General features: G+C 39.4%; 1 protein-coding gene across 3 annotated transcripts in view; it reads left to right on the top strand.

The window, feature by feature from the left end:
* The window catches only part of Gap43 (growth associated protein 43), a 92,117-nt gene that overhangs the window by 45,261 nt on the left and 20,753 nt on the right, over positions 1 to 26,103 (top strand). For 2 of the 3 annotated variants that reach the window (XM_087900130.1, XM_087900122.1), the window contains exon 2: positions 3,062 to 3,632. In XM_087900130.1, coding sequence (XP_087756256.1) covers positions 3,062 to 3,632 — 571 coding nt within the window. Of the gene's footprint in view, positions 1 to 3,061; positions 3,633 to 16,721; positions 16,794 to 26,103 lie in introns of all 3 variants that reach the window. The other variant, XM_087900125.1, reaches the window with a different exon arrangement.

Below are 26,103 nucleotides of genomic sequence, written 5' to 3'. Positions count from 1 at the left end.
AAGTTGATTTTTCTGAGTAGTTGTTTTCTGGATTGATATCTGGTTCCTCAGAAGTCAAGTGTCCTCAGCTTTGCTTGGAAACTAAAAGCGAGGGAACTAGCCCATTATTTTGGGGAGTTTAAGTTTGGGTGGGGGTGGGGTTCTCTAAGGCCTCTCTGATTAATAACTCATAGTGAAGGATCTCATTCCTGACACCAAGACTTTTATTTAATAATCGGTGTCTTATGGGGGAAGCATTGTGCACCCATGTAGGAGTTCAAATACTATTTTTAAAAATTGTATATTTTTGATTAGGCTACAAAGCAGGTTTCCATAATGGCTTTTCATGCATCCTTAGGTTTGATTTATTCACCTCTTTCTGTTTTCTGTTTTTTTTTTTTAAATTGGTGTTATTAATGGGACACGATAGCTTTCTTGAGACACCGGAGGACCTCTTCTGCATGTTGGCCTAACATAAAATAACTGGTTTGTTTTTGCACAGAAGGAGTAGTATTTATATTGAAGAACCACTTGGCATCAGTGCCCACATGCAGATGTCCTATCTTATAAGATAGTGCCTCATTGAGAAAATCCACAGTGGAGTACAATAAATAACATCTTGGCTTTACTCTGTGCTCCATTCACAACTGTTAATTTTACAGGGTTATGATTTCATCTCTGAGCAGAGGGCTCCTGGCAGGGACAGATGCTCTGCTGCCCCAGATTGTGCTGCGTTTGTCCCAGTAGGAGCCATCAAGAGCAGCAGGATGGCAGGAAGGAGGTGGTGCATCCAATAGCAAAGCATTTGCAGCTTGACTCTGGGAGGAGGAAGGAAAGAGGAGGATGGGCCTCGTGAAACTGCTGTCGTTCATCTTTCCTTCAGTACAGAATCATATGCATGATGAACCGAGGGAAAAGAAAAGATTGCCTTGAATTTTGTGGAAAATACTATCGATCTTGATTTTAGACTCACATGTGTCTAATTTTCAAAAACACCTTTGTGTGTCCACCAAGACTGATGCTGGACGTAAGCCATGACAGGTCTGAATATTTGTCCAAAGTACGTCTAACAGGACCACATCCTGATTAGCTGGATCTGGGTCATTGGGGTTGGGCTGGTACGACAGGTGGAAAAGCAAACTGCGTGTTGACCGCTGTGGCTTTCTTCCTAAACTAAAACAAAGGGCAAACTCAAAGCAGATTAGCACCAAGCATAGGACATAGTACACAGTAACTGCCTTTATTAATTTTTTTGAGAACAAGTAGCTATACAGCTTACGGCCATAACTCACAGCGCCTAAAACAGCACTCACAAATGTGAGCAAAAGCTAGATGCTCAAAACTTAGCCATCATCTTCAAGAACTCGCTGTGACATGTTATTGGGCCCCTCCACATTTCATCTTCAATGAGGAGGGCCTGTGAAACTCTACTTCTTCCTGTGTGTCTGTGGGCTGTTCACAGTTGCTGGGAGAGGGTGTGGGTGTCATTTTCTTCAGGGGTACAGCCTCTGATAGGTTGCCTGTACTCCGGCAAAGAATTTCCCACCTGTGTTCATGCAAGCAACTCTAAACTCAGTGGGTCACACTTAAAAAGGAGGATGTGGAATCAGGAGTGTGACTTCTCGGGAAGAAGTGCTTGACAAGTGAAGGAGGGGAGCCGTGATAGAGAGCAGTAGAGGGTGTGCAAAAACAAGTAAAATCCATTATATTAAGTGAACAAAACTGTCAGAAATAAAATATGTATATATGTGTGTGTATGTATGTATGTATGTATATATATATATATATATATATATATATATATGTATATATGTGTGTGTGTGTATGTACAGCCTGGGTACCATGGTTAACTTCAATATGATGCAGAATTTTGCGTGCTGACCTATTCATTTCTTTCTCTGTCCATACCTTTTGTTTTTACCTTTTGATTGAATTTCCAAATAGAAAAAGATCATTTGTAGCACATGTAAGACTGTAAATGTTACTGCCAAAAGATAAGATAGCTTATATTTTAATTTCATGCCTGCACTATTAGGATGCTTTATTTATGATAACAAAAAGTGATTGTGGACATATTTGATTTGAGCTAATTTTTTTAAAACATTCAAAATAAGTTTTCTCACCTTTTAAAACTCACCGATAATGACTATTTTCTACATTCCGATTTTGAAGGCATAGTATGTTCATTGTCAGTGCTGGGCCACACATTGAGATAGTTAAACAGCTGGTCACCAGCATCATGAATCATCACATTCTGAATTCCTCAAAGCCCTGGAATTCATTTATATTTTGTACAAAACCCTGATGGGATTTGCTATTGAAATATTTAGCATGCTTCTTTCCTTGAGTATATTAATTTTCTGATTTTGCTTGGACACTTAGGGGAGGAAGATGAATAGGTTGTTGAATAATATTTCTTAAGTTGTTAAGTTTTGGAGTCCTCAGTAATCCTGAGAACCCAATATCTTTGAGGTCCCTTTTTTGGAAATCTTGGGCAAATGTGATTTGAGTCACCAAGTTACATCGAAAACCAGGCTTGTACCAATTGCTTTATAGAATGATGTTGGCTTGAGAAAGGAAATATGTACAAGTGAACATCAGTGATTTTGTTTATTTGCTTACTTTTTGTTTAAAGTAGAGATGTGTGTCTCACATTGTAGCCTAGGCTAGTCCAGAACTCACTATGTAGTCCGGGTTGCCCTTGAATTTGTCACAATCTTCTTCAGCTTCTCGAGTTCTGGAATTGCAGGGCTGCTCCATCACATCCTTCTGATGCCTATGATTCTTGGAGGTCGGAAGGAAGGTAATATTTGGTCAGTAATTCAAGTCTGTAATCCCTGAACAGGGAAATTGAGAAGGAAGAAGTTCATGCTCCAGGCCAGGCAGGGTTATACAGCAAAAACCATCTCTCCAAGAGCAGAGCAGTGGCTGGAGAAATGTCTCTGATGATTTTTAATTTCTCTTAACCCCCTAGTAAAGTGTTTAACCCAGAGTGAATCACTCAATAGCTATCCAATGTTGCGATTTGAAGGAAAGGAACACCCTCTGAGATTTCCTTTTTGTCCCTCTTTTGTCCACAAAGGTTGAAAAGAATGATGAGGACCAAAAGATTGAGCAAGATGGTGTCAAACCGGAAGATAAGGCTCATAAGGCTGCGACCAAAATTCAGGCTAGCTTCCGTGGACACATAACAAGGAAAAAGCTCAAAGGCGAGAAGAAGGGCGATGCACCAGCTGCTGAGGCCGAGGCAAACGAGAAGAAAGATGATGCTCCCATTGCTGATGGTGTGGAGAAGAAGGAGGGAGACGGCCCTGCTACTACCGATGCAGCCCCAGCCACCAGCCCCAAGGCTGACGAGCCCAGCAAGGCAGGAGATGCGCCTTCTGAGGAGAAGAAAGGTGAGGGGGATGTGGCTCCCTCAGAGGAGAAGGCCGGTTCAGCTGAGACAGAAAGTGCCGCTAAAGCTACCACTGATAACTCGCCGTCCTCCAAGGCCGAAGATGGCCCTGCCAAGGAGGAGCCTAAACAAGCCGACGTGCCTGCTGCTGTCACTGATGCTGCTGCCACCACTCCTGCTGCAGAGGATGCTGCCACCAAGGCGGCCCAGCCTCCAACGGAGACTGCAGAAAGCAGCCAAGCCGAGGAAGAGAAAGGTGAGTACTGTGGGAAGGGTGGGGCCATGGGCTTGATGCAGTGGGAATGTTAAGTTCAGAGCCAGACCACCCGCACCATTCAGGAGGAGCTGTCTAGACAACTATCTGAATATCGCGAAAGTTATGCTGAATTCCCCCAAATCTACAAGCCCGAGAGAAAACTGAGAAAGAATTACATGGCAGCCAGTACTGGAGAGTCAGACAATTATCTTAATTGGATTGATACAAACAGTCAAGCTTGATAATCCCAGTTAAAAGAAAATGTGCTGTATGCTGATAGACTTAGTTTAATAAGTAATTACTGAGACTACATTTATTTCATGGGTGGGAATTAGCTAATATGATTATTTGGCTCTAGGAAGAACCTCCTATAAACACAGCCAACTCTTTATTGATTATCTAGTGTGTGAACTGCCAGCAACAAAAATATAATCTCAGCTCTCCTTTCCTTATGCCACAAAGTGTTTCTGGGCATTGCACCCATCACCAATTGGTGAATGGTATGTGTTCATATGTGTATGCACCGGAGAATGTTAGCTATGACACTAATTAGGGTCAGACACAATTAGGAAAATAAGTCAGTTGGTTTTGCCAAAAACAAATGGAAAAAAACCTCAAATACATAAATTATCATTTTATTATCAAACACACTACTCTCCTATGCATAACTAATTGAGAGTTGGCTGTAAATATGAAAAGGTACTGGATTCTCTTCAATTTGGAGCTATAACATGGCAGTTAGAATGTTTTTATTATGATGGCCCAAAGAGCCTGCACTGAATTGGAAAAGAACATCCTAAAAGTAAGACAAATCTAATACACTTTCCTACCTAGAAGTTGGTCCTGTCCCTCACTCTAGCATATCCACAATGTGATGTCTCCAACGTCTTTCACTAGTTTGGTGTAACGAAGAATACCTTTTATATTGCCCTCATCACTGTGATTATTATACAAAAAAAAAAAAAAAAAACAAGGAAAAGAAGATTTTGTCACACAGCTTCAGGTGTTTTGGTTCATGATGGGGTTGCTCTGTTGTCATGGGCCTGTGATAAAACAGAAGATTTTGGCACCAAGAGTTTATGGCAGAGTAGAATTATGCACCTTGTGATAGCTAGGTAAAGAGAGATAGGGGATAGAGATGGATGGATAGATGGATGGATGGATGGATGGATGGATGGATGGATGGATGAATCAACTGATAGGTAAATGATAGATAGATGATAGATGGAAGATATATAGATAAATGACGGATGGATGGATGGGTGGACAGATAGATTGATAAATAGGATATACTTTTCAAAGGCATACACATATTTTCTTCAACTAGACCCCACCCTCCTTAACCTCACCAGCAGTTAAAGTTTATTTTGAGTCTATCAGTGGAAGAAACTATTGATTAGACAAAGGCTCCTGGATCTGATCCTCCCTGGAATCCCTCTCGTGGATACACGTACACTCTGAGGTGTGCTTTACTGATCTCCTAGATGACTCTCATCAACCTGACAATCAAGATTAACCATTGTACCTCTCAATTCCAAAAGTCTTTAGAGATAACGTTACTTTTGGACCAGTTGAACGGGGTTGGCTTGCCCCGTTATAACTTTATAACTTTATCCCACATACTAAGGGTCTAAATTTAGGCCAGACCACTGTCTTGGGGAAGTTTATGAGACAAGATTATGAAACTAACCCAGGAATGATAAAACATCTGGCCTTCAGATTGAGAAAACAATCACTGAACATTTGCCTAGATACTAAAACAGGGCAGATGATTATTCTATAGTGTCTTGGGCTGATTTTTTCATCTTAGCTCCCATAAACCTTGAGTGCAATAATTACCATAGTTATCAGCATACTCTTGCATTCCAAATAAATCTTGATTCTTTTTACCGGTGACTTATTTTCCCAGGAACAGCAAGATATAGAACCAGGGCCTTGGTATCAGTTCATTCAATAAAAGTGTCTTGATTTCTTTTCTTTCAGCTTAGAGTTTAAGCCTCAGATAAGATGTCTGGGAATCACTTAGCAGATATCTAGAGTGTAATTCTGTAACTCTTCGAAGCCAATCATGCTTTCAAGCTCATGACATGTTTGATAGTCCTAGATCATAAACTGGGATTTTTAAAGTTTGGGGAGATAGACACAAAGACACAGCAGTAATTACACACACATAGCAGTAATTACACACACACACACACACACACACACACACACTTTTGTTTGGTTTTATAGAAAGAAATTGGTGAACCAATGAAAAATCAGATACATATTTTTAATGATAGACATGGAACTTCATTTTCTTATTTAAGCTTTGATTATTTGAAATGACTGATTATAATGTTTTATTATTCAATAAATGCCAAGTATTAAAAGACTAAAAATTGACCAGACTTAATTTATAGGTAGTTTGTTTTTAATCTATGTTATAAGGTTCCTCTTAGAACTTTGCAAATTCTAATAATTTAATTCAAAATGTGTCTAGTCACTGAATGTAGGTAGAGATCATACTCTGTCTTAAGCTTTTCAAATTCCATATGAAAAAATATCCGAACTAAAGAGACTGTATAATGTGCATTGAAAAGTTATTGAGAGTGTAGATGAAGTTCAACATGAAGGTAATTCAGGAGGCAGTAGATGATGTATTTGTATCCCTCAGGTCATATTTTAAATGGAGATTTCTGAAGTTTGGAGAATAGACACAAAGACATGGTATAACATTAGGTCTATTGCATCTTAGCTTTGGATTGATACTTTTATCTCAGGTAGAATCTGAAATGGAGCTTGTGGTTTTTTTAAACTGAATTCTATCAGCTTGGCTTGCTGAATGTGACAACCACAAATTATTCAGTTATGGTGAATCTCATGGAATTTCAGAAACTAAAGGTGACAAGGAGATCTATCATATGATATCAGTTCCAAGAGGCTCTTCCTCATATTTCCTCCCCCACTCACTGAGTTTCATTCTAACCTTGGTTAAAATAGCAGGGTTTTTTTTTTTTTCAGTCTGAATGTACTATTTGGAAATGAACAGCTACCAGGGATGGTTAAAGATTCCTTGGCTACCTAAAGAGGCATGAAGAGATAAGCTAATTATGTACAGTAGAGGCAGGGGTCAAATTAATCCTAGGAGATAATCTTAGAAAATAAGATAAAAATTTCAAATCAACTTTGATCATCTCTTTAATACACATGGAAAGCACTTGTAAACTTTGAATATATTACTTACCTGTGCCTTCATGGCTTTGTTATTAGTGAGCACCACTTGCAGTGATATTAATTTCTTTCATTATTTTTCTTAGTTTCCTAACTATATATTTCTCCTTCTGTTTGCACATGCTTAACACTCAGTGTACCTTAAACCACTTTGTAGAAAGATGATTCCTTTATTGGAAATAGACTGTTGCAATACCTGTAGGACATACCTTCCTTCATTGACAAGGGGAGAACCTTTGAACATCCTTTAATCAGATTGTCCTTGGAGTTTTGTGCTTAGCAGGCAGCATGCACATTGACTTTCAATGATGGAGATCTCTGTGTCCCTTATCTCCAGTGCTGCCAATGGATTTTCCTGAAAGAGGACTCCAAAATTTGTGCTGATAGAGTATTAGCAATGTTACTGATGTAGGAGGCTATCAAGCAATGATATTACCTGGGTTGTTGACAGAGAGCATGCAACAGATGAAATAGGAAATATAATTTTGAGTCACCTAAGTATTCTGGGTGTTGATTAGGTTAAATTACATTTATTTAATTTAAAAATTATGTTCTCTTGTTTGTTAAATGAGTGTTGGACATTGCCACATGGCCATCAAAGGATGACTTGCAGGAGCCGGTTCTCTCCTTCTACCATGAGGGTCCTGGGAATCAGATTCAGGTCAGCAGGCGACTCTACCCACTGAGCCATCTTGCCAGTCCTACACTTTATTCTAGTCTCATTATACCTTTCAAAGTGGTGGTATTATCAACACTGATTAGGAACACAGGGAAGTTTAACCCATGCTATTAAAAAGCGTTGTATCATACATATACCAGTAGCTAAATTATGAGCAAACAGATGAAAATAGATACTTTCTAAGAAAATTATGTGTAAGAAAATGAAACACCAAGCCTACATTTACAGAGTTAGAGAAATTCCTTATGTTTCTTGAAGCCCTATTCTTTTTTAGCTCCATCCCACTCCTTAGCTGTCTAAGGGACAAGCTAGTTTCACCATGCTGTGTGTTAGGAGTGGGATTTCCCATGGGTATCCATGCATGTTTGGCAGGGTGCCTCAGAAGAGGTTTAGTTTTGAAATGTGGCTTCAGTCACTTCCCAGATTTATATACAACTCATAAAGACTGAAATTTTGAATTGTGAAAGTCCATAAATGTTGTTTATAAAACATGAGCACCCTGTCAGCAAACTCAGTGGTACATTGCTTAAATACCGTTGATTATTAAGCTTTTATGGAACACTTTTATATTGCTAGAGTAATCATTTTTATTGACTTTGCTTGACAACAATCCACTCGCTTTTGTTAATATTTTCTTCTCTCTTTTTATAGTCTGAAGGCAAAGTACAAAGGTATTCTGCCCACAGACAGAGTCACTAATAAAGGAGGGTCAAACGGATACAGCTCTCAATCTATCTTTTCATAGTTAAGTAGTTTTCAAAGCTAAAATGTTCAATCTCATTTCCCCCCCCCCTCTCTCTCTTTAATTTTAGTAGTTGGGTAATCTCTGATTGTTCTTTTGAAGTCACAGCCAGGACAGGAGCATGCTTTGTCCCACATACCTCTAAGGTAGGCAGGGGAAAGTGTGCTGAAATGAAACGCTGGAAGGTCTGATCTCAACAGTACAGAGCCTTCAATAAACAATTGTTTAAGAGCCAGGCCCTATGATAAATGCTGCATGGTAAGTATCCCATGGAGTCACCATAACCACTCTATACATTATCATCATTTCCTTTCCTCCTTTACATGAGAGACATGCGAGGTTCAGAGATTAAGTGAGCTACTTAAATATTTTCTTATTATTTATTCTTCTCTAATGCAATACATCCCTACAGCAACTTCCTTTTTCTCCACTCCTCGCAGATCCTCCACCTCCTCTTTCCTGTAGATCCCCTGCTCTTCCATTTCTTTTCAGAAAAGAGTACACATCTGGCAAACATCAAACCAGAAAGCCTGACCCTTACACGCTGAAACCTTATATATGCGCAGGAAGGAAAAGGGAAGAAAGATGCCTAAGGACCCAAATAACTGACCTAACCTAAGAATGTCTTCCTTTTTTGTATAGTTGGGTGCTCCATAATGTTAGTGGGAATTATTAGTGACCACACTTACAGGGAGGCATCCAGTAGCCCTCATGATCCTGATCAATTTTCTTTCAGCTCTGTCACCCAGGATTCTGAGAAATAATAAACAAATTTGTTAGAGCCAGGTGAGTTACAAAGATCAGTTGAAATGGTTCAGAATAGTATTTCTGGTATCATCAGATATGCCTGGAAAAGGTGAGAATTACAAATTAAAAATTTTAGCTATTTGTTGGCTGCTTGTCACTTTCTTTACAACTAAGATGTGCCCAACTTAAATTCGACTTCTCTGAATGAGATCCTTTTTAGATACCCATTTAGACTATGCTATTTTCCCCATTAAGTATGTTTGTAAAGGCTTCACTGCCTTTATACTATCTAGGACCAGACTGCTAACGAACTTTTTAGAAAACACAAATTGGAATGCAAGGTCTATTTTCATAGTTTACAAAGAAAGTAGCCAAATAAGAAAATTAAGAAACAAATTTCAGAATTATGGACTATATTATTGAGGCCTTTATGCCTTCTTCCATTGTTCATGTAAAATTATTGCTATCATTTAATAAAAGAAGCTAGCAAGAAAGGCATGCATATCAGTGCTTTAAGTTTAAAATTGTCATATAACATTTAACACTGAAAATAGACTATATAATAAAATACATTACATAGAATAGTATCAGGTATAAATAGACATTCATAAAATACTTTGTTTTTATTCTTCAGAGATGTGTGTGCACATATATGCATACCATCTCAGACACGTGTGTGCACATATACGCATACCATCTCAGACATGTGTGTGCACATATACGCATACTATCTCAAACATGTGTGTGCACATATACGCATACCATCTCAGACATGTGTGTGCACATATACGCATACCATCTCAGGAGTGTTACGGAGAGCTCATTTAGCTAACCATGGAGAGGAAATGGAGTGCTCAGTCTGTCATAGTAGAAAGCACTGATTGCTCGTCACTTACTTTCTTCCCACAGCCATGGCTCCATTACATGTTGAACACTTCCTAGAGCCCAACATGAGTGGAGGGAAGAAGGAAACAGTGGAGCAGCTTCAGGTTCTAAAAACTGTGGCCTTAGAGACATCTCAAGATGAAATGGCCTACAGCATAAATACAGATGTAGAAAAGGCATGAAGACATGTCTAACTTCTTAATCTCATTTGAGTTTTAATATGTTGAGAAATTGAGTAAATCAGGCAATAACAATAATGACTCATTCTAATTCATATAATAGAAAAGCTTTTCACTTTAGCCTTCTTCAAAATACCAGATGTTGATTTCACAGAAACAAATCTTAGCTTTTTACGCAAATATTTATTTGGGGATTGCTTCAAAGAACATTTACAAATTGTCTTCTTATGGGTGATGAATAGCATCGTGCCACAAAAAAAGATCCATCTTAAAGGTTATACTTGGTACGATCTCTCAATGGTTTTAGTGTAATAGATGGCATACAGCATCAAATTATGAGATGAGTTCAGAATCAGGTTTCACTGATATTTCAGGCTCGCTGTTCTGTACTTCACAACTTAGTTTTGGTATCCTGGAAAGTGTGTTTGATTAGTCTCTCTGCCTTCTAGAAAAGGCAAACACTAGACCAAAGAGATACATTTAAAGTGTGGGCAAATGGCTTCTTCCCCAAGCCTGGCCACTTTCCTGTTGTCCTTTCTTATCTATACTAGATTGTAGATTTGGGGAAAGGAGTAGAGAAGAGAGAAAGTTAGATAGAAGGGAAAGAATCTAGGAAGTCAATTCTAAGAAACTTTGTCGTCATATTTGAGTTTCAACAAACAACCAAAAATGGAAGGCACTTTTAACTCTTTATTATACTTGAAATTAGAAATAAAGACTTTGAAATGATGATTCCCAATAAGCTCCTATCTTATACCCAGACTGTATGATAGAAAACTAGAACTATGTTGACTGTAGTTGTCAATAGTTTCCTCCCTTTCTTCCTAGACTTAATTCATTATTAATGCCACTTCATTAAGTAATTATAATGTTTTTTATTGTCAGCTTGATTGGATTTATAATTGCTAGGAGATTGGCAAGGTATACATTTGGATGTATTTCTTAGGGTGACTCCAGAATGAATCAACTGCTGGGAGGAAGAAATCATTCTGATGGTGGGGACTGGAAGGAAAGAAAGGGAGAGCCTGGGAAAGCCATCCGAGTGCTGGCATTCCCTTCTTTCTGCTTCCTGTCTACTATGAAGCAATTACCCTCTGCACACTTCTACTGTCATGACATGTAACCAAGTGTGTGGCTCACAATGACTATGGAATGGGTCATCAGAAACTATGAACCAAAAATCTCCCTCCTGCCCCAGAGGTGTTGCTATAGGGTGTTGGTCACAGTGAACACAGTGAAGCATTAAGCAATTGCAGTAAGTTGGAGCATTGGAATCTGTCTTACTCAGAAAAAGAACACTTGCAACTGATATCTCATAAACTTTGGAAAGTTTTGCAAGCAGATAAGACACATAATAAAGAAAGACATAATATAATTTTCTTCTAATTCCTTAAAAATTATATTCTCTGTAATAGGTCATTTAAGCATTGATGAAATTGGCTAGCAGTTATCAGCATTTGCAATTAGGCAGTATCAAACATTTATGTAAAAGATAACATTGATAAACATAATATAGGTGATTGCTCAACAGTTCCCAAACCTGTCTGCAGTTTTCAAGCCACAAATTCAGAAACTGTAAAAGAGAAAACACGTTGGCTTATTCTTCTCATCCCATCCTGTTTGGGAGGAAATCTCAAGTCTTTATTATATATTCAGATTCAAAACCTACAAGAAAGGATATTTGCCTTTTCTTACAAACTGTGCTCAGTATAGGGGCTCCTCATAGGCGGCACATGAACAGTGAAATCATTTCTGAAGGCTAGCCTTTTCTACCCCAGTACAAGTTTTTTAATCAGGAAGAGAAACCAAACCGCATCCTCCCGCCTCTAATCACCCCATATTGATGCATGATACAAGTGTGTTTCAGAAAACCTGGAGATAAACATTTTTATAGTCAGTATAGTCTTTTTTATGTGGGGTATGAGCAAATGAAGGACAAATTTAAATATGCTGAAGTTCTGTGGTATACCCTTCTGTCAACACACACACACATACATACACACACACACATATGCACACTCACACACATATGCACACACACACACCACCAATCTCTCTCTCTCTCTCTCTCTCTCTCTCTCTCTCTCTCTCTCTCAGAAAGATCTGCCCAAGAATTTAGGCTGGAAGAACAATGAATAAATCACACACTTTGTTCTCTGGCCAGGAGTGGTAACAGTTCCAGGACCAGCTTTCTGTCCCTTTGAGATCAATGGAATTTTTTTCTTCTTTCTTCCCCCTCAATCTACAATGGAAATGCAAATAATAACTAAGACTATTTATACAATTTGTGAATTAAAAATATTCCTTTTAGTTACAAGTCTGTGTGTGGGTATATGTATGCGAGTGTTGGTACCTTTAGAAGTTCCAGGATCTCCTGGGACTTGAGTTAATGACGATTTAGTTGACCAATGTGAGTGCTGGGAACTGAGCAATACGCGCTTTAAACCACAAAGACACCCCTGCAGCTCTATTTACATAATACATAGAATCTAAAAGTGAAAATTTTATTTATTCTAATTAGAGAAAACTTTCTAAGAGGTCTCGGTACATAAGTTGCCTCACCTGTCTCAAAGAACAATGGGTATCTAATAAAAAAGATAGTGCTTATTTTTTTTTTAAAAAAAAAAATCACACCCTACTTTTCATTCAAATTATTTAAAAAATGCAAATATTTAAATTCAAGCCTTAATTCGGCAGCAGGTAGTTAAAATTTTCCCTCAGTGGGAAAACTGATTTTTGACTCTGAATATTTACTAGTGGTTTGGCTCGAGCAGGCAGACAATGCAGATTTGGTGAATAAGTTAGAATGGATGAATAATCTGATTTCGTGTGGAAGTCCTTAACTGCCCCAGGAGGCTGGTTTATAACTCCCAAAGTTGGCACAGGCCATTCTTAGGTTCTCTGCGTGTGAATTATCTTTTCATGAAGCTCAAATGTTGGGCAGAGGGTCTCAAAATCACTAGTGAAAAAATCTCAGTGAGGGCCATGTTATGATATGTTCCTATTTTATATGCACCCTCTAACAAAGGGTTATTGTCTCTCATTTATACACAATATCTGCACTGCTGTGGATCTCTCCACTAATTTGGAATCAGAATATAGAAGCTCCTTGGAAAGTATTGCTGTTATCTGGGACCATACGTCCTCTCTGTGGTGGCCAGAATTGAAACCATTTAGGACTTCCTAGACCAAGGGAGGCATTTTGCATTATGCTTAGAAACATATTGAGAACTGGAGGAAAAGCAGGGATGCTCTGTTTCGAAGCAGGTGATTAATTTCTTGCCAGCCCCATGAGTGACCTGTGGGTGACTCTTGCCAGTGTGTGACAAGCACACCCAGAGAAGAATAACCTGCCAGGTTTCTTGGCTCAGTTCCTTCTTCTGACGTCTCAGTAATCTTTGAAAGGTGTGTAAGAGTCCACTGACCCTTCTGCTGCCCCTCCGTGGGATGAATGGCTTATGCCTTCCAGAACCAAGAGTGCTGGGACAGAGAGGAGAAAGCAGGCTTTCCCACTGCTGCTGTAGATCAAAGAGATTCCTCCATATCCATGAAGTGCACCTTGTCATAACTCTGATGTATTCAGCAAAACAGACAACAATCTCACTGCACAAAAGTCCATTCCAATTTATAGGGCAGAGCATCTCAGAGTTTAAGCAGGTTGATTGCTTCATTCTCCTGTTGGTAAGGCCACAGCTAATATGAGAAAAAACAGTGATGAAAGTGTTTTATTTCTCATCTTCTTATCCATTTAATACTGATATGGTTAATTATAGAAGCTTTAGGAAAGAATCCCAGAGCTCTGGACGGGCGCATTCACCCCATGGGAAAGTGGTTGGAGATTCCCTGCTGCACTACTTTCTATGGTATATTGATGGTGGTCTAGATATAAGGTTCACTTAGAGATCACCTAAAAAACTGGGGAGAGACCTACATTTTCTTAAAACCAAGTTAAATCAGGTTTTATGTGTTGTGTCAGAATACCATTTAGCAAAGAAAAAAGAATGACTTTTATGGCCAGGATTAAGCTAGAACTTGGGTTACATGCCTCTCTCTACGAGAGTCTTTTCCACAGAATTCACTTCAAATATGAATTTTAATGAAAAATTAAGAAATTTTGAGGTAAAGAAGGATAATATTTTTCTATATTCTCTATCTGTTTTCATTTTAGACATGCTAAGCCATTTGCTCATGGATGTATTATGATCACACATAAGTATATACTATAACCTTATGGGTATATACTACATACTTACACTATATATACTATATATATACTACTTAAAAGTGTGCACTACCATTGCCTAGGCAGAATATTGTAATTTTAACCAGTAGTAACTAACAATTGCTATTCTGAACTTAAGGCTATTTTCCAAAGACCCTGGAATGTTGGTATGACTAAGTTCAACCAAAAATTGAAAACTCATTCTTTTCATGTAGCCACCCACTCTGTACTTGGCTTGAAGTGTGTATTTTCCAAACAGATATTCTTGCTAAACACACTATAGAAATTGGGTATATTTCAAGAATTTTCTTATTCTGTAAATCAAAAGCCATTAAATTTTAGGTGACTCACCTAACATTAATAGCCAACGCTCTATAAAGCAACGATATCCATGGCTTCTGAGCTTTTCGGAAAAGCAAACTGATGATGCAATAGTGTATTCTCTACTCCAACTTTCTATAGAATCATATAAACAAAAAATTTTTTCAGATGTTATCCTAAGAAATCTCTAAAGTTTATCTACATAACTGAAACATCCACAAAAATTGGATTTACAGAAACTGAAAAGTGTGAGTAGGTTTTAATATTTAAAAAAAATCCCTAACCTTTGTTCTACTGTTCAGCCCCAATAATTGATAGCTTGTTTGCATGTCTGCCTAAAAAGATGCCCCAAAGGGAAACATTTGTGGACTGTGGCGCCAAGTCCTACTTAACTCCACGGATTGACATCCTAAATATCATATTAGTGAGCCACATCACAGCAAGACAAACCCCAGTAGGGTAAAGAAGTAGCTTCAATAATTACAGGCTTCAGATCTGAGGTGCTTCTGATAATTGCTTTCTTCACTTTCATTTTTATTACATTTATTTATTTTTGGGTATGTGTGTGTGTTGCAGGGGATAGCAAGGTACACTCATGGAGATCAGAAGAACTCTTTCCACCATTTGGGTCTCAGGGATCAAACTTAGGTTTGATCAGACTTGGTAGCAAGTGCCTTTAATGCACTGAGCCACCTTGCTGGCCCAAGACTTGTAGCATGAGGGCCGGCTTGTTGGGGTATCTGTCCCGCCCAGTACCCCACAACCGGCAAGCCCCAAAGAAAATTAATCACACAGAGAACTCTATAAGTTATAAAGCTGATTGGCCCATTAGGTCAGGCTACTTATTAGTTCTTATGACTTATCTTAACCCATTATTCTGATCTATGTTAGCCACACGGGCTCAATACCTTTCTCAATGTGACAGCTTACATGTTGCCTCTTCGGTGGTCTGCGCAGGAGTGACAGAGGAACCTCCCTGCTTCCCAGAATTCTCCTGTTCTCATTGCATCACCTCTACTTCCTGTCTGGTTTTCCTGCCTATACTCCCTGCCTGGCCAATCAGCATTTTATTAAAATATGATTGACAGAATATAGACAATTCTCCCGCACCAAAGACTTTTTTTTAATTTCCAGTAGATGACTCTGAAGATCACTCATCCAAAGCTCCATGTTTATGCTCATCCAAATCCGTACCCTTCAGAAACTCTTCCAATGCTTATGCCGGCAGCTGGAATGAATTTGAAATTATTACTTTTGCCTACAGGACCTCCTGCGGGCTGACTTCTGCTTGTCTCTCTGATGGTGTGTTTTTTGACACCGCCCCCTTCTTACTTTCCTCTAGTTACACTCTCTTTCTTAATATCTCTAATGGTTTGGTCTATTTTCATTGGAGACCTTTGCACTTGCTTTCTCTTGGCTGGGTGGGCTCTTACCATTTAAGTCTCTGTTTGAATGTCATTTGCTGGGAGAGAACTTCCCCAGCTTTTGGTCTGAGTAGGAGCACAGCTGCCAGCCTCACAGTTCTACCACATAAACCTGTTTAGTTTGTCGAGAGCACCCTTGAGCATAACATGATGATATCTCTCTTTGATATCTGAGTTTTCTTTCTCTATCACTAGACTTTTCAATCCTTAAATATGGTGACATTGTCCTTTCCCACAATTCTCAATATCCTAGTACTGAGAGCTCAACACATAGGAGGCTCTCAATAGACATGTACTGATAGATTAATATCCTACATGGAGAGATTTCTTTTCATAAATAACTTGCAAAGGAAAGGATATTTTCAGTTTTCAAATTTGAAGTCCTCCCCACTTACAAAAAAAGACTGCATTTTTCCTAGTATCTATATGGCTTGCAACCCACTTCTTTAAGTGTTTCAAATCATCTGTTTCCTTCACATGACCTATTTCTGAATACCATCCCCCCCACACACACACACTATTGTCTGAGTTCTTTAGCATCTGATTCCAGTCAATTCCACCTCACCCAACCAAAAGTCACCACCTATTTGCTTCCAGGTAAGAAGAGAAGAGGCGAGGTGAGCATCAATATCTCCCAAGTTTAAACATTAACTGCTTTCCCACTTAATATATTGCAGATTTAAAGTCAAGTTCTAGAAACAAGCTTTACCCTGGACAACTCATGAAGGAATAGTCTTTGAACTTCACAGGTAGGCTTGGGTTTGATTCCAGGCACCAATCTTCATGACTTTAATAATTTGTCCAACCCCCAGACTCTTTATCTATAGCCTCAAAATCTGAACACTACCCCTATACAGTTCCTGTATTTAATAAAGTACCACATGTGAAGAACTGCATGTCAAGTAGACCCGAATTTAGTCCTTTCTTCTGATAATATATAAAATAATTATTTCTCATCATCTTCTTCTCTTACCATATGGAGAAGATTCTCTAAGCAGATCTAAGAGAAAATGAAAACAATGATTGTCATCTTTTCATAGAGAAAACAAGAAAAGACTTCCTTATCTAGGGGATGAGTGTGACTTGCTTGCACAAAACACATGTATAAAATTGTCAAATAAACGTTTAATTTCAAGGAAAGGTTAGTAGAAGATGTTATTTTATCCAGTAAACAGTAGATGACATTTACAAAGTGATGTATTTGAATGATGTAAAGGATTCATTTTAAAAAAGAAAAATACATTATGCAACAGTTGTTGCATCAGTAGACAGAGCATTGCAACAGCTGCAGGGTTAGGTAAATCTCTTCTTTGGCTGTGATAAAGGAGGAAAATCATGAGTCTTGGACTTGAACCTGAAGCATAGACATGGTCCCCAAGGAGCTCCATCAATTGTTCAGTATAGGTTTTATCATTGTGAAATGGTCTCATTGATGAACCCAGTCAGCATTAAATGTAAATATATCTACAATGTGTTTTATTATTTATACACATAGCAAGAGTTTAATAGAAACTGACTTCTTTTTGTTCTGTTTTTTTTTATTTGAAGTTATTGGAAATTTTGCTTTTTCTTCCTTTACTCCAACACCCTGAATTTATAAAGGAAATTAATGTACGACAATGACTTAATTTACTATGGTCAGCTAGAAAGACAATGATCTGCCATGTCTTCTGGGACTCAGGGGCTATCCTATTTGGCCTACTTTGTAGCTCAGCAACACTACCAAGTACTTACATTATCAGTAATGATTGAGCCTGGAAGTTAGCCAAGGCCACCAGGTAGTGATGGTAGGATTAATTTAGGCTTCCTGTAATTGGTCCCTCGGAAACTGCAATCTAGGGACTTGATAGAAAGAGTCAGGAAATCTAGAGAGAATGGCTTATCCTCTTTCTAGGTAGATAGCAGTATAATGGTTTAATCTTGGATTTTAATCTTATAGGCTTATACATAGAGGAAAAGTTAGACATCACCTTGACCTCAGAGTGGAGGGTTTCAGGGGAGCCCTTTTATCTCCTGAAATTGTTTGCAGCATGTTTTACTGTGTGTGCATACGGATGATATTCTAGTCTTTCATCAGTTACTCAGCTGGGACCAGTTTTCAAAAATGTTCAACCCACTGCACTTGAACAGAACAGGTTGTGCATGTGTGTATTTTAAAGAAGATGGTGTGCCATGTAGGATGCACCTTGAACGGTCACATAATGAGTTAGGAACAGTAGAGGAGACAAGCTATCCAAGGAGCACGTCTCAATGTCATTCAGATAGTTTTCACTTGCTAGTGGGTTTACACAGAGCTCCAGCAAGACGAAGGATACAGGCATATAGAAGTGGGAGAAATTGCTGTCATTCAAGGTTCATTCTGTCTGGGAGCAAAGTAAGGCCTTTTAAAGAAGCATGAAAACAAACAGCAACAAATGACATTAGTTTAGAACTGGTCAAGAACAACGCAAAAATGTGTGCTTGGCTGAAAACTGCAGTCTTACTGCAGAGGAGGAGTTCAGATGCCCAGGTGTGTGGTGAGATTTCATTCGTATTTTAATAAATAAAGCTTGCCTGAAGATCAGAAAAGCAGACAGCCACTGACTCTTACCTCTACCTCAGACTGAAAATGGCTATCCTGCCTCCACTAATCCTCAGAATGAGACTGAACTGAGACCTGTCTCCTACTCTAGTGCTGGGGTTAAAGGCGTGCACCACCTCTGCCTAGCCTGTGTGGCTATCTAGTGTGGCTAGTGGGACGAAAGGTGTGTGCCATCACTGCCTGGTCTGTTCGGCTAACTAGTCTGGCCGTTTTACACTGATCTTCAGGAAAGCTTTGTTTATTAAAACACAAATAATTTACCATTACAGTGGTGGTGGGTAAGAGCTGAGTGAAAGAAATGAACATAGTTAGGGAACATTGGTGTAGTGTCAGGGAGGGGAAGGTGAGCATTTTGAACCCTAAAATACTCAGTCCTAAAGTGATTGGGGGTTTGAAATAAAGAATGGTAAATGTTTTTACTGTGTTAAAACAGCATGACTGTCTGACCTACTATATTGTAGAGTTAAAGGTCTTAGATATAAGGTAAGACCTAATCCTATAGAGATAAGGTTGATGCAAGGCATAACCCACTTTTTTTTTGCAATGCATTTCACAATTTAATAATCATTTTAGTTCGTCCACTCACATGGCCTCAGTAAACAATATTTCTAAACTTAGTTTTTGACAACCTTACAAAGGGCTGGAAAAATAAAATTAACTTTAGAAACACTTCAAAGCAGGGCCTTGTCACAGTAAATCCTTCCTGCCCCATCTCAGGGCTGTAGGCTTTGCTTGGAGTCCCTGCTGGTTTGCAGGCCTCACGGTTCTGAACAGTATTACGCTGGTGCCCTCTGCTGGGTTGATGTGGGAAGTTCACCAGGAAAACAATGGTCTTTTCAATTCAGGGACTGTTGGTGATGCAGGGCCACAGCAGCCTCCAGGCGGGATTCATTTAGGGCTATTTACAGGCCTCCCAGTCAGGTACGCTTTGGCATCATGCCTGTATTCATTAACTAAGAGGAGTAATTGGATTTTTACTGCAAGTATGTTGTCAGCTAATTTTAAAAGTAGATCAGAAATTGGCCCCGCTTTATCTTTAGCTGAGTGCTGGGAGCTCCTTTTCCGGAGCAGTGTACCTGATTCATCGTGGGTGGTGACCATCTTGCCACCAAAATAAACTAGGGCGGGGTTCCAAAGTCGTTTTTAATTTCTGTTCGATTATTATATTTTTAATGGCGAGGAAAGCACATTGATATCCGTGACTGATTTTCTTGTCTCAAATAATCGAATTAATGCCTTGTTGTTAAATTAGATTCAGAGTGTCCTCTTTGGTGTTCTTTAGGTCCCTGCTCAGCTGATTCTTTTTCTAGAGAGGTGAAAAATCATTCACTGTAATTAAGAAAGGGGTGGGGTGAGTGCTGAGAAAGAAAGCAAAGGGGAGACGGGAGCTGAGAATTGTCATGTGTGCAAATTGGTGACAAACTTCTAAAAGAAAACGTTGGGGACTGAGTGAGGAAGAGGGAGGATGAACTGGAACGATGCATTCTAACGCTCCATTTTATTTTTATTTTAAAAGATCAATAATATGTACATGACGGTCCGCCTCCGGTTTCCATAACAACCTATCTCATTGAAAGACCGCAGGCTCCGCAAATCTCCAATTATCAGCCTTCCAGGGCTTATTAATGGAGCCGAGATTCCCAGGGAGGCAGGCAACTCATTGTTGGCGCGTGCCTGGTGGGCAGGCGAGAGGGTGGGAGCGCAGTAAAGTGGAGCTGCGGTGTGGCGAGACAGCAGCCATTTGTCCCTTGTCGCTTCTGGGGGGTGCAGCCACTCAGAAGGCTTGAGCGCATCTTCTGAAGCCCGAGGGGTTTACTGTTGTTGCAGGCAGCTCAGAAATGGAGGGCAGAGATTGCCTTTTCTGCTCCACACCAACAGCCATCTTCCTGTAGTAGTAAATCTACACAAACATAGTACACACTCCTTATGTCTATTGAACTCCTGTAATTAATTGAGGATTCCTCACACACACAAAAAGCAATTCTGTTTCCAATACTACCCCAAGCCTTAATTAAAATGTGAAACCAATCTAAAGCATATCTGACAGCTCGAGCTTCTCAGTCTTTGGTCTGGCATTTACTTATTAGGTCCTCACGTATAGTCACTGACGGAGCAAATATAAACTGGGCTTCGTGGTGAGCAACTTTAATCCCAGCATTCGGGAGGCAGAGGCAGGTGGATCTCTGAGTTCGAGACAAGCCTTGTCTACAGAATGAGCTCCAGGACAGTCAGGGTTGCACAGAGAAGTCCTGTCTCAAAAACAAAACAAATCAGAAAAGCAGGGGGGAAATGAGCGAGCAAATATAACACTGATGAAAAAAAGAAATTACATATGGATTTGTTCTACCCTTAACTGCTAAATTATGCATATACAGTATCTTGTTGAAGCCTCAGCAACTCTGTGATGAGGGCTAGTGTTTTTCCTTTTCTTAGACAAAAAAAAGTGAGCAACAGAAAGCTTCATGAGTTGTGAGTCTGACCGCATCAGGGTCTTGGTCTGTTCCCTCTACATAATCCTTATGCTAATACTTTCATTTTCCTTTATTTTTAACTCAGATTAAAATAAAAAGGACCAACACAGTTGTGTAATCCAATGTGATTAAGGAAATGGTTATTCTAATGTTTGATTAATAATTGCTATCTATGTCATTATTGGATTTCCAATTGTGGAAGGTTTTGATATAATAAAACATATACAGCGTTAGAAATAGAGTAATCACAGTCAGAAAATGCTTCAGGAGCATTATACAAATGTCAATTTTTATGGTAAGTCTGCAGTGTTAGTTGATAAAGACTTCTGTTTGACAGAATGCCAGACGAACTGACTTTGGAACGTGGAAATGTCTGCCTTAACATTTTGAATAGTTCTTCACAAACCGCCACTAAAATTCAACATAATCAGGAAAGAAATCTTTTGGGGTCTTTCAAAAATAAAGAAATTTGAGGGAAAAAACCCCTCAAACTCAAACTATTCAGAAATGCTAGACTGCCTTTTAAAAACCTGAAAATTACATTAAAGGGAAGAGTGGAATATAGCACCCTCTTGCTGCGACTCAATCCTTAGATGTCATAAAGCACTATGAGAATAGACCAGCCTTGGCAGTATTGTCACCAAAGTTGCTAAATAATATCTATGGTTTTGGACTCTAGGGCTTAGAATAGAACTCGATAGCAGAGTTATCTTTTCAAGGATGAAGGGGCAGTCTCACTTTTCCCTTAGCTATGTGTGTGCCTCACATACCACAACAACCCTCTCTAATAAGGCTTAGAGCTGAGGAAGTCTAGGTGTAGACAGGTCGGTCACATGAGATGCTTAAGGTCACACATTTAGGAAGTGGCATGTTCCAGATGCACAATACAGTCTAGCTCCTGAGCCTTATGTTCCCACAAGAGTGTTGTCTATGCTCAGACTCCAGGTTACTCTGTTTTATTTTTCTCTTGATTCCTAATGACCACACCTATCTTTCCAACTTCCATTAGAAGCACCTTGTCCCAAATCACAAATGTGTACCCTAGTGGGAAACCCAATAGTTAATTCTAAATTCTTACCTTCTTGACCCAGCATTTAGTAGTTAACTGGTCACTTCCTGCAAATTTGAAATGGTTTTATTAGTTCTCTTCCATTATAGTTTAGCTTTCTATCTTTTATGGTAATTAAACTGACCAAAAGCCACTTGGAGAAGGAGAGGATTTAGTTCACCTTACAAATCACAGTCCATCACCGAGGGATGACACAATGGGATTGCAAGCTAGGACCTGGATGCTGGAGATAAATCAGAGACCATAGAGGAGCATTGCTTACTGGGATTCTCCAAGCTCATCCAGGTACCTTCCTCATACCTTATGCCCGCTCAGGGGTGGCACTAGCTGTGCTAGGTCCTCCACCATCAATCAGCACTCAAGAAAATGCTACAGAGATTTTCCTACAGGTCAGTCTGGACAGATATTTCCTCAATTGAGGTTCTCTCCTCCTAGATGTCAATATCTCTGGTTTGTGTCAAAGTTAATGAAATCCAACCAGCACACGGTTCTTTACCTAGTCTTGCCCGACTCATTGCTCTTCTGTCTGACTTCTCAATCTTGGGTCACCTCAGAGCTTAGTTCTCTGATCTCTAATTTTCTCTTTAATGTATATCTTTGATGATCATCTGTGTTAGTTACTCTTATAGCTGTAACCAGAGCATCTAATAAAACATATCTAGAGAGAAGAGATCATGGTTTCAGGGTTTCATCTACAGTTCTCTGGCCACATAGACCTAAGCAAAACATGATAGTGCTGGAAGCATGTGATGGGGGGAGTCTTTATGGTATACAGAAGTCAGGGTCCTAAGAAGAGGTGGTAGAGCAAGATATAGTTGTCAAGGACATGGACTCGTGGGCACCTCCTCTATTCATGATTAAAGCTGAACTACCCAGTCTTGCCCAGGTAGGTATTCATTGCTACTTTGTGTTCATGACTGCAATGGCTGTGTAATGCAGCAACATTTCATGACACTCCTATATTCCAGCTTTTGCACACTTTTCACCTCTTTGTCCACAATGTTTTCTGGGCTCATGGAATGATAGATGTCCTCTATGGGGTTGGACTGCACTAAAAGCTATATAATATGCTATATATTTTAATTATGTATTTGCAATAAAAGCACCATAAGGATAAGGTGTTCTTTTTTTTTAGTATTGTTTTGTAGATTGCTATATCCCTAGCTAGTAAAACATGTAACATTATAGACGGCATTTTTTTTTCATTCTGTGACTTCTTCAGTGACCTCCATGACAATATGACAGGCACATCTTTGGTTGTGATCACTCAAAGGAAAACAAAGTATCCAGACCAGTTCTGAAAGGTAACACATAGGTAGTGAAGAAAACATATTCCATTTTAATACCTTATTACCACTAAGGTACTTCTCTTTACCTGGACAGTTCGCCCTCATCTGCCTTTGCTTCTGAGGACTCTGATAATTAATATCGTTCATATATAACATCCTCCTAATGACTGACAGCCCTCAACAGAATATGGCACCAAGGCACTTGATGCTTTGACCTTGTTTCAAAGTCTCTCTCTGTGTGGGAGACCAGTCATGGGTGAGGCACATTGTCTTATTCTCCTAAGGCAAACAATATATAAAGGGCAGAGAAGAATTTTAACCAATGTTTTGGTATGAATGTAAAATGTCCCTGACAGCTCATGCATTTGAACAGTTGATCTGAAGCTGCTGGAATCTCTAGGAAGTGGAGTTTTTCTAGAAGTGGGCCAGATGGATGGGAATTAAGATTTTATAGCCCATCACCACCGGCTCTTCCCTTTCTGTTTCCTGATTATGGACACAAGGTGACCAAAGCCCCTCACACTCTTGCTACCATTCCTTCTTCACTGTGGTGGACTGTATGATTTCAACTGTAAGCCAGAACAAATTCTTTCTTCCCTGTGTTGCTTCTTGTCAGGTATGTAGTCACAACGAGAAAATGAAATAATACATGGGTATGATTTTATCCCAACCACTGGGAATTCTACTCTGACTTAAAATAGGCGGTAAAACTCATGTTTGCATAGAAATGAACTGTCTTTCTCTCGTTGAATAAGCAAATCAAAGTCATGGAAGTTTCAAAGTAGTTTCAGTGGATTAAAATTTTCTGTCACAAATTATTATTAGCTCAACATTTATCCAACGGTGGTGATGTTTTAGTATGCTGGATCTTCTTACATGCTAATTATATCTCAATATGATTTAAATATTTCTTTAATGGATCCACTGTATGAAAATCTATGGAATACACACACACACACACACACACACGCACACACGTGTGCGTGTGTGTATTTGAATGAAAGCAGCATGCAATTATACATATAGCAACTTATAAGCATGTCCACACACATGCACACACATGTACACATATGTATTCCAGTTACTCTTAGTTTCCAGTGATGTCTTAGCAATTGTAAGAATGATTTGAGCTCACGATTCAGACAGTTTCAATCCATAATGGCACAGGAAGTATGCAGAGCAGCCCCATTCATGGCAACAGGAACAGATGGTCAAGGCTATTCATATCACATGGGCCAGTAAACAGAGAGAGTGGAACAGGTACTACAGGCCAGCCCTGATCTGACAGTCAAAACAAGGCCCCACCTCTGGAAGATTCTGTAGCCTCCTGAAATAGTATTACCATCTGGGAAAACAACTATTCAAGATATGAACCTATGAGGGATATTTCAGATTCAAAGCATAAGAACTAATCATAATCTAAGGATTAAGTTCATGTCCATTTGAAAAACAGTTGTGACCTAAAAAGATGCCAGTAAACTCAGTGGCTCTTCTGCCGAGAGCAACAATAAACCTAGTGTGTGTAACTGCAGGTGAACTTTGATGAGAAAGGACTGTGGAAGCATTTATGTGTGGTTGCGTTTAGAAAGTGAAGTGGGAGGATGTCACTAGGGAGAAAATTGGGAACAGAATGGGTGATGGGAGAGCTAAAGGGTGCGAGTGTCAGTGCAACCTGAATTTCCAATCCAAAAGGAAGTTGTAGTCAGAAAGGACCAGGATGCCAGGAATTGACCATAAGGCAGAATGGGTGGACTGAGAATTCCAAGGACGGGAGACTATATTTGAATAAGGGAACCAAATACAGTTGTGTGCTTAATGATTTTGACCTAAACTGATAAAATATCATTCCTTACTCAATTCTCAGTGTAGCCACCATCACCCTCTTTTACGAAAATTACTGACCAACCCTTCCATATAAAATGGGAGGTGAGATGAGCACAAAGCAGGGAAAGAGATGAGAGAAGAGTAATTAACATTTACTGGTGTTTACTTGGAAACATGGTGGCCATTCTTGGGATTTTCCTCCTCTCAAGTCTTGGGTTGGCGATTTTCCGTTGAGTCTGTTTACTGCGCGAAGCGTTGGCTCACTGAAGAAGTACTTTGGCACTGGCAGGAGGTTGATGGGAATATAATCATTCTGGCTCAGCTGTTCATCTCTAGCAACCTGTGTCCTGACACCTGCTGGGTACAGTAGATTTATAGCTTGTCACCATGAGTAAGGTGTTGGAGAGCAACTGTAACAGGGTTAATGCTACCCTTTCACAAAACACCTTTGTTTTGCCTTATTGAGACCCATGTTATTCTAACACCTTCTGTGCCATCCATCCCAACCTTCCTCTGTTTCCCCCCACTACCAACCTCCCACTAGATCTCCAGAGAATCATTGCTACTCAGCCCATCAGCCAAAGTTAGTGGGTTCCCATGGCAACCAGGCAGCTGGTGTCTAGACACTAAAAGAGAAGCTTTGCAATTGAACTGCAAATCTAGATTCTAACACACCCCCTCCTCTCTTCCCTCCTCCTCTTTCCTCCCATTTCCCTTTTATTTACAACAGGCATTAGTGCCAACGCTGGATGAAGTTTCCTTTTGACAGACCATTAAGAGAGAGGGGGTGGAGAAAGCGGGTGAGAAACCCAAATGTACTGTCTT

Source organism: Myodes glareolus, chromosome 2 (genome assembly GCF_982192425.1).
Source record: "Myodes glareolus chromosome 2, mMyoGla1.1, whole genome shotgun sequence".
In the NCBI taxonomy this organism is placed as follows: Eukaryota; Metazoa; Chordata; class Mammalia; order Rodentia; family Cricetidae; genus Myodes; species Myodes glareolus.
The sequence above is the reverse complement of the archived record's forward strand: the minus strand, read 5'-3'. Positions and strand labels throughout refer to the sequence as shown.